The 9,649-nt window shown below is 46.2% G+C and overlaps 1 protein-coding gene across 7 annotated transcripts in view; it reads left to right on the top strand.

Moving 5' to 3' along the window:
• CADPS (calcium dependent secretion activator) overlaps positions 1 to 9,649 on the top strand; it is a 176,209-nt gene that overhangs the window by 41,531 nt on the left and 125,029 nt on the right. For all 7 annotated transcript variants that reach the window (XM_029084774.1, XM_029084776.1, XM_029084775.1 and 4 more), the window contains exon 5: positions 504 to 625. In XM_029084774.1, coding sequence (XP_028940607.1) covers positions 504 to 625 — 122 coding nt within the window. The remainder of the gene's footprint in view (positions 1 to 503; positions 626 to 9,649) is intronic.

Genomic DNA, 9,649 nt, shown 5'->3' with positions numbered 1-9,649 from the left:
CCACCATCCCTGCTCCCCTGCCACCATCCCTGCTCACCTGCCACCATCCCATTACTTGCTCTCTGCAACTACCTGAAAGGAGGGTGTAGAGAGGTGGGTCTCGGTCTCTTCTCTCAAGTAACAAGCAATAGGACAAGAGGAAATGGCCTCACATTGCACCAGGGGAGGTTTAGATTGTATACTAGAAAAAAATTCTTCACCAAAAGGGTTGTCAAGCATTGGAACAGGCTGCTTAGGGAAGTGGTTGAGTCACCATCCCTGGAGCTATTTAAAAGACATGTAGATATGGTGCTTAGGTACATGGTTTAGAGGTGGACTTGGCAGTGTCTGGTTTATGGTTGGACTTGATGATGTTAAAGGTCTTTTCCAACCAAAACGATTCTATGATTCTATTCTGTGATTCTATGTTCAGGGTCTTATTGATTTTCCTACATTTCTTTCGCTGGTGTAGCGAGACCTGAAGGAGGCTGCTCCTCTTACACTCCTCTTCCTTTGCTCCACAGGTTGTCATCATGGAGGTGCAGGGTCTGAAGTCACTGGCCCCCAACCGCATTGTGTACTGCACCATGGAAGTCGAAGGTGGGGAGAAACTGCAAACAGACCAGGCGGAAGCCTCAAAGCCAACGTAAGTCTTGCTTTGCCTTTTGCTCTCTCCACCGTGCTCTCCTCTGCCCCAGCTCTGCGCTGCCAACTCGCTGCGGATCACTCTGGCTCCTGCATGGTGAGGTCAGAGGAGAGTCTGAGAAGCAGAGGAGAAAAGTAGAAGGCCACATATGCAGAGCATCGTCCTGTGACTAAGAATGGCACATAAGCCCTGATTGAGAAAAAAAAAAGTTAACGACAGGCTTACGTCTCTTGTAGCCATAGAGACATAAATTTGTGTCTATACGTAAGTACTTTGCTAAATAGGGATGGAGTTAAGCATGTGCTTAGATAAATACTTGTCTGAGTGTCCATCTGAACTGGTGCCATCAGGTGTGGGTACATAATCTTGTCATCACTGCCAGGGTTTTGGTGGTCTTACAAGAAAGGGAAACAGCTGGCAGGAACACACTCTGGCAGCCACAGCCAGAGGTGGGAGAGAGGGGCTGGGGAAAGCTTCAAGTCACTCAGTTAAAGCTTTATCTGAGGCCACTCTGCCCTGGTCCAGTTGAAGGATAGAGTCTTGTTCTGTCCTGTTTGACCTACTCCCCGCATCCCCAACCTTGGCCCAGTACTTGGCTTTTTTGTCTTCCCCAGCTGTTGTTACAGGCCTGCTAGTAGTGATTGATCTTTGTTCATTTGGAAGGAGAAAATGATGAATGGCTTATTTCCTTTCTGATTTGTGAGAAGAGTTAACTTGAAACACCATCCATATGGATTTGAGACAGTTTTCCTCTGGTCTACTGCAGAGATTTCACACTTAATTCTTGATGTGCATCCTCACAGTGGAGAGTTGCCAAGGTGATCTGAAGCCTCCTCCAGTGATGGGGAGCAGTGCAGGAGGGGCTGCTGTTGGGATATTCCTTCTCTGTCCCCATATTCTATTCCCTCCAAGTGTCTGGCCCCCAGTGTTGTTTCACCAGAAGCTTCCCAAGCTCGTGGAAGGAAAGCCAAAAACACCCGGCTGCGTTACAGGCGAGTGCACAAGCACTGCAGGCAACCAGTGCAACACCAGCTGATACAGGCAGGAGGAGAGCAGAGCTGAAGGCAGGCAGCCTGTCCTCAGTGGTTGTCCTCCCGCAGAGGCACGGAAACTGCTGATGCTTTGTCCCCTGTGCTGTACCAGAGGAGCAGGAACCTGCAGTAAGCGATTTAAAAACAATATTCCCAATCAGGGAAAGTGCTGCAGACTGGCTTACTTTTCAAAACGCTTCAAAATCTGCTTCAGAGAAGGAAGTAGGAGAGCTGTGCTTGGGAGAAAATTTCCATAAGAACCTGCAGTTGTCTCTATTTTATGTATTTTTATTGCTTCAGTGGAGAAAGTTGGGTTCTATTTAGGGGAAAGTACTACTACCCATACTGAACCCACACTTCTGCTGGGTTACATGTGCTTGTTTAGCTTGGTCTGTTCATCCCACTTTTCCTCAAAGGGTCTGTCCTTCCTTACACAAGCCTTCTTGCTGTCAGCTGTAGGACCATTTATACAATTGTTGTTTTGAAAATACAGGCTGCAGGAGTGAGCTCTTTAATTGAGTGGGTTTTTTTATCATAATGAAACGTACAGTGTCTGGGCATGAAGCCATCAGCCCTCAGGAAAATGCAGCCAATGCTGGATGCTGCGGCGTGATGTGAGTTATGCAAGTCCATCACACTCATCTTCTCTCTGCACTGGCTTTCCATAGAGGTGCAAGTCAGGCTTGAAGTCTTCTGGGTTGCTCCAGCACTTGGGCTAATACCTGTGGAAATGTCTTAGGAGTGGATTAAGTTTGACAGTTGCATTCCTTGATGGTCCTGGGACTTTTTACTTCCAAAATCAAAGATCACCCAAGCTGAGGCTCTAGAATAACTTTCCACGGAAACCAGATACCATCACAGAAAACTCATCCTTTTTTCCTCTTTTCATTAGAAATGCTTCTTTCACTTTGCTTCCCTTCCCAGACTCAACAGCCCAGACAGGGAAAACCGAAGCCCTATGAAAGCAATTTACTGCACTTACATTCTCCTCTTCAGAATGCTTGTCATGTTGCTTAATACAAGACCTGAAGGCCCTCAGGTAGTCTGGTGATGAGGGCAGTGATAGAAACAGCTCAAAAAACTCCTGGGTGCATTTTAGAGTTATGCTGCCTTGCAGAAACAAGACCTGTGGTCAGCCAAAACAGCTTTCTGGACCGTCAACGTCACTTAGATGCCAATGTCACTCTCACCAAGGTCATTCACACCGTGTTTGCTTGTGTATTTTTTATCATAAGCAAAATAATACTCATTAACAAAGGAATACTCATTGATAAATAAATACTCATTGATCAGTAAAAGCACGCTGGACCTTGCGTCCCAGGTTTCGTGTCCTTTGGGAGGGGATGCTGCCTGGCCTGGGGCTGAGAAGCACACTGCAGGGATTCTGAACCTCAGCACTATGAAAGTGTAAATACTGAAGCAGTTTACCCCTGCACATCCCAAAACTTTTATATCTCAGAGGCTGAAAAAACAAATGCAAGTTAAGTGCCTGCACTCAGAAGATGCGGTGTATACAGTTGTGGAAACAGGCAGTATTTTCTCAGATTAAACTATAACTCTTCAAACTGCCTGAAATTCAGTTTTGCCATCATCTGGAGGCTCTACAGGGTGCAAAAGACTAAATTTCTGATACGCATCAGGGGAAAAAGAAATTGCATTCAAACAGTAAGATTCACTGGAAGACTTCCCTTTTTTACAACAGCCCTGTGTCCTGAGGAGGTGGAAAGGAGAATGTCACGGGGCCACACAACGTTGCAGGACATCTTTTTACCTAAGAATGACTCAGGAGTTGTTCACTGTATTCTCATGTGTCTTTGAAATGCCAGCCTTCAGCTAAAACCCCCAGGTCACAGCACACCGGTGGCAGTGGCTGCTCTTCAGCTTGGTGCTGTGCCAGGGGTGCTCTGCACCCCTATTGGAAAAAGGCAATTTCCCAGCCAGGGAAGGATTTCCAAAAGCACTGATCTAAGTGTCTGAGAGATTCACCTTTTGTCTTTCTTGGTGCAAAACCAGCTGGTTTTAAGAATAAAATGTTTGAAAGCATCAGTGGCTTTGGAGCTTGAATCCTGTTTGTAGATCGTGAAAGAAGCAGGGTAGCAGCAGGGTTAGCGGTGGCACGTAGGAAGCATTCAGATGAGTCGTGTGCGAGGAGCGTGGCTCTCAGGACAGCAGTAAATACTGGTCTTCTATTTCTTCTCAGGCTCTGTGTTGGATTCCTGACATTTTAAGCCCAGTCTCTTCATGTGAGGATTATCTGCCGCAGCACGGGTACAGAGGATGGCACAGTACTAGAGAAAGCCAGACCTGAAATAGCAAGGGTTATTTCAGATCAGGCTTGCGGTGTATTATTAGCAGTGCTTTAATAAGTTGTGTAAGAAAAGCCTTTGTATTATGCTCTACCCTGCAGATGCCTCTACAAAATAACCCAGATCCCATTGCGAGCAGGATTTTACTGCTTTGCACGCTGAAATTTATTCTTGCAGCTCTTTGAGGGTTTTATACCCCACCTCTTCTATGTTGTCCTGATGTCTGCCCTCTGCAAAGCATGGAGGGTGAGGTGGCTCTGCACATTTCTGACACTGCCCTTCCAGGAGCTGTGTTAGTAACGCTGCTGTTTGCACAGCCTGAGAACAAGGTTGCCGAGAGGTCTGGGAATAGCCCAAAAAGTCCAGCCACAACGTCCCTGTCCTACAGCCTCTATAGAGGCTGCTGTATGTATTTAAAGTGACCTGTGCTTGTAGCAGTGCTCATGGGCTGTACCAGTGATTCATCTTCTTATCATATCATCTTTCTCTGGTGTGAGCAGAACAAAAGAAAACAAAAAGACCCAAACAACAGGAAGGTCCTATGTGCCTTGTAAATAAATGCTGTATATTCACCTGGCTATATTTCTGCATGCAGCTAAGCCTCGTTCTTCCCTGGTGCACAGTAGTGAGAATCAGGTGCATTGAACTCAGCTGAACAATTTGGGTTAAAACCAGTAAATAACCAGTGGGGTGAGAAAATGGCCAACCTGTCTGGGCATTTTGGCATGCCTAAGAAGGGCTTGTGTGTAGGCTGCTCCTCTGACTCTGGACATGGCTCCATTTGGAGGTTTTATATCCCCTCCTTGCAGAACAGCCTCTTCAGGGCTAGTGCAAGGGTTGTGCAGTAGCTCAGAGGATGAGAAGTGAAGATGGGACTTACTATTTTTGAACAAGAAAAGATCACTTTGTATTGCCTTTTTCCCCCCTCCTCCTGCAGTTTTCTTAAACATGTGCTGTGGGGCAGTGCTGGAGAGAGGACACTCAACAGATTTTCTCTGACTCGATATCACTTGTGTTGTTTGTTGTGACCAAGAGCTTGGGCCTCATGCCCTCTCCAGAATTTCCCTGTTTATAAAGTATTGTCTTTGGTAAACTTTTAAACCTCTCCATCTCCGTTGCCTTAGCCACCGCACCAGGAGACAAGGATGCCCTGTTTTATCTTGGTGCTCACTCCTGATGCTGCTCCCTGATTTGTTTTCAAGGTGCTCTGACAGCTCAGCTGCTTATCTCTTCTGTGACAGGCTGCTCTTATTTGGATCCTTGCACCAAACCTCCAAGCTTATCGCTCAGCTAGGGTCTTAGTTTCAAATTGGTGTGCCACATCCATCAGAGCCCGCTGTCTGACCGTGAAGAAGGACAGAAACTCTACTGCATCCTTCCTCAATGCGGTTCAGTGACCGTCTCCTTCTGGGAGATGGGCACTGAGCAGGCAAGGCAGAAGCCTGCAGGAAGGGAGGCTGATGAGCAAGGATGCTGTCTCTCTTTGCAGAAGGGGAACATATTTTTTTTTTCATTCAACAGTCCCCTGCTTTAGGCCCTGGAGTTTGAAGTGATGCTCGATGGCTTTGCACAGGGGAAAAGCGTGATAAGAGCATTTTGTTGCAGTCAGTGTTTTCCTGCCACAGTTAGTTGGGAGATGCTGTGAACACTTCCTGTGGTAAAATGAGAAAGGTCCTTTTGAGATGAGTTTGCACATATATATTACAAATAAATATTCCATACACTCTAGAAGTAATTTAACTCCACTGAACTAAAGAGGTTTATACTGATGTGAGTGGAAGCAGAGTTTAGCCCGTAATTAACACTGTGTATCCCTCAGGACAGCTATTGATGTCGTGCCTGGTAGGTCACTTCCAGCCACATGTGGTTCTGCAGTCCAGGGGGCTGCCCAGCGCCTGTGGCATTGCTGTCCTGGCTGCTGTGACAGCCCCATGGGCTCTGCAGACAGGCAGGAGAATCAGTCGCATTAGACTTGCCAGCATCAGCTGGGTGCTCTGAGCCTGTGCTACACTTGGAGCTGTTGCTGTGTTGCAGGGATATCACCCCATGGCAAACCTCAAGCAGAAGATCTGTGTGACTGGATGGTTTTAAGCAGTCATTCATATCTAGGTCTGCATGCCTAGCTAAGCCCTGTGTAAGCAAAATTCATGATGCTGGGTAAAAAACAAAGCAAAAGGGAATTTTAAATGAAAGCGGTTTTTTTTTTTTTTTTGCTTTTTTTTTTTTTTCCCTCCTTCCTGTTCTAGTTGGCTTCAGCATTAAATATAAGCTGCCTTAATTACCCAGACTGATTGGCTTGCCTTTCCAGTTGCATGATTTCGTTTCACAGCTGTTCAAATCTTTACAGCTCTTTTTCCTCAGGAAACCTCCAGAAGCCTTATTCCAGGAGCCTTATGAATGTGTCAAAGTAGGTGACTGAGCCCTTGGCACAGCTGACATCAGACACTGTCACTTCTGAGATACAGCCCTTGTCCCTGGGGTGAGGGTCTGAGCAGAGGGTCTGTCTGCACCAAGGCATCTGTTGGGGAAATGTTTTCCAGGAGAGATCTTTGGCGTTGCTCTGGGCAAGCATGGTGTGGAGCCTGTGATGCTGCCAGGCTAAAAAGTGACAATGACAGGGACAGGAATTTCAGGGGAGTTGCTTTTAGGCCCTCTGTCTAGGGCTGAAGGGTACAAAGTGGTGTCCAAATCCCCTACGCAAGATTTCTTCACTTACAGCTATTTAGCATGTGTAGGAGCCAGTTTTCTGATGGGACTGTGGCTTTGCACCTGAAGAGTTCTGCTGTTAAATCAGTTTGACCTGCTCTTCAAAACCCCTTTTGTGCATGCAATAGTATTTCCATAATGCTCCTGAGATTTATGATATGATGTTTCCATTTTTGAAACTGGAGGCTGTGGACAAGTCATTAAGCACAGCAAAAAAATGCACTAAAAAGTTATTACCCAGGTGCAAGCGTGTGATCTGCTACGGGAAGTCTTCACGCAAGTGGTTTAGTGGCCTTTTTAATTAGAAATTCAGAACCTGTTCTGATGCTTCCTCATAGCTGCTCTGCAGGAATGGTTCTTACACAGTTCAGCTGCTGCCCTAGGGACCATGAGGCGACAAAAAATCGGGTTTAGATTAAGCAGCTGAGTTTTTTCCTCAGAAATCCCCCAGAGAGATTCCTTTTCCCCAAGTAACACTCAGATGGCCGCACTGCCGTGGTGCAGCCTCCTTGCTGGGAGTGCAGAAGGTGATGCCAGGTACAGTCCTACTCCCACAGGTCTCATGTTTGGTCCCTCCTGTCTCCTGTTCTGTAAAGTTACACTAGAAACTGTGTTGAAGACTAATGAGGGCTTGTTTCTATAGACTTGCCTCTTGTAGTTGGGTTCTCTGGTATCAAGTAGGTGCAAGCTCTGGCTGTGTTTTCCCTGACCTTTAGAGTATACCTAGCATTGCTTTCACATAGATTCTCTGGTGTCTAGTAACAATTGAGTTCTTGCACCTTCTCTTTCACAGATGAATGTGTCTCTTTCCTCACCAGCTGTCTAATTCCTTGAGTGTTCCTATGCACTTGGGAATTATGTATTCCTGTGATAGTGCATACGTTCAAATTTAAGTATTCCAGAAGGTGTGATGATGCCCAAGGCGATTTTCATCGACACCCGTCTGCTTCATTGCTCCTATGCATGAAGCGTTAAGGTGGGATAGTAAAGACCAAAAGGACATTGAAATGAGATTGGGATTCAGCAATCTGAAATAGTGCTAAATTAAGAGGAAGAGTGCAAAATGAAAGTCCCGGGATACAGCCAGTCTTCTTGTTCAATACCTGTGGTTGGTGTTTTTAAAGAAATTAAACCATGCCTTAGTGCAATTTCTGCACATCACTTGCCAAGTGAAAGGCAGGGGAAGAAACATGTGAAAAGTGCCCAGCTGTTGGTTTATTCATGGAGTGCAGTGTAGAGCACATTGTTATTTAATGAGAGGTATTGCTATTGCTGGTTGCAAAGCAGCGTAGGAAGATAGAGAGCATGCTTTAAAGAATTGGTACTGTACCTACTCCTGCCTGGACAGAGCTCTGGAAGAGGGAATGGTCTAATGGGAAGGCCAACCTTGACAGTGATTTCTCAACATTTTAGTTGTCCTTTCTGTGAAGCAAAGGTAGAGAGGCCTGTTGCCTTTGTGAGTGTCCTAGGTCTCCCAATGAACAGCAGCGCCCTGTGTGAAAGCACTTAAAGGGAGCTATGTACTGTTGTCACTCCATGGGCAAAGAGAACAAGGCATGTTCATGGAGAGAGAAGCTTGCAAACATGGCCAGAGTGCAGAAAGACATGGCAGCATTTTCTTAAAACCCTTCCAGAGTAACTCCAAGTTGTTTCAGATTGAAAAAGTCCATGAAAGGCAGGACACGGTACACAGGAGCAGCTCACTGATCTTTCAGACCTTTGCCAAAAGGCCTTGTAGGCAAATAAAGCTGAGAACATTGGCAACAACTCCCACTCCATGACTTGGAGGAGGTGAGAAGGGGATCGCAGCAGCTATGCAGCCACTGCAGCTGGGGGATCCCTCAGGACATGGGAAGAGGCACAGCCCCTGATGGTGGTTGCTGAAGGAAGGATGAAGTCCTGCAAGTCAGGGGTTGCTGAGCCCTGTGATCGTTGTTATGCCAGAGAAGCAAAATGCACATCTAGGGACAGATCTTTCACAGAAAGGAAGGATGTGGTGTTAGTGTATTTGATCTATCTCTTCTCAGTGGCTGTGTGTCCCTGGGCCAGTGGCTGGCTCTGTCCTTACTTTGGGTTTCCTACCCACAAAACTAGGGCAATGCTTCTAGTTCAAAGCAGAGAAAATGCTCGTGACTGAGATGGCTGGGTGGGCATCATCTACTGGAAGTGTGCACTCATCCCCACTGACCCGGGAGATGCCAGGATGACTTTAATTCCAGCCATCAGAAGTTAGACAAGACAATGCCCCATCCCAAGCATCTGGCTGGATCTGAGCTTCCTGTCCTGGGTCCTGGCTTAGAGGAATATAGGACAGCAAAAATGTGAGTGGTGGCACAACAAGGCACGGTCTCACCCCTCTTGTTCCTCTTTAGCTGATTTTGGAAGGGTACCTTGTGCTCTTTTCTACTCTGTTTAGATTTAGGAATATTTCACTGCTCTCCTCTACTGAATTTTATAAAGGAGGGTCTAGACTATGTTGGCACAAAACCAGTAACCTGTATTTGCAGGCAGAGGGTTTCTCTCTCCTTTTCCATGGTCTGTGTTTGTGAGACACCCAGTTTCTGTAAAGCCAACAGTGCATGGCCTTGGTAAGTCTAAATCATAACCAGGCCTTAACTAGCCGCAGGGCTCCCCATTGCAGTTATGCTTTCTTCCAGGGTGATAAGATTTGGTAGAAGTGATTAATCACATCTGAATGAAATAATTGTTTCATGAAATGAGCAGCTCTGTGGCTCGTTCGGTGGAGCATCTTTGGCCAAAGGAATCTTTGATGAGCGTGTGTGTGGCACTGCAGTCACCTCATACAAGAATTGGAAACTGTAGATAGTAAATACACACAGAACCATTTCATGAATGAAGCTCTAACTCGTGCTTTATCCAAAGCAGATACACTGATAAAGCTTGTACAGTAGGCAGCCCTTGTAAAGGCAATTATTCTTTCAGTTCAGACGTCCCAGTAAAAGGTTGCTGGGCTCACATTT

The sequence above is a fragment of the Antrostomus carolinensis genome, unplaced genomic scaffold (genome assembly GCF_000700745.2).
Source record: "Antrostomus carolinensis isolate BGI_N321 unplaced genomic scaffold, ASM70074v2 scaffold5394, whole genome shotgun sequence".
Classification (NCBI taxonomy): Eukaryota; Metazoa; Chordata; class Aves; order Caprimulgiformes; family Caprimulgidae; genus Antrostomus; species Antrostomus carolinensis.
The sequence above is the reverse complement of the archived record's forward strand: the minus strand, read 5'-3'. Positions and strand labels throughout refer to the sequence as shown.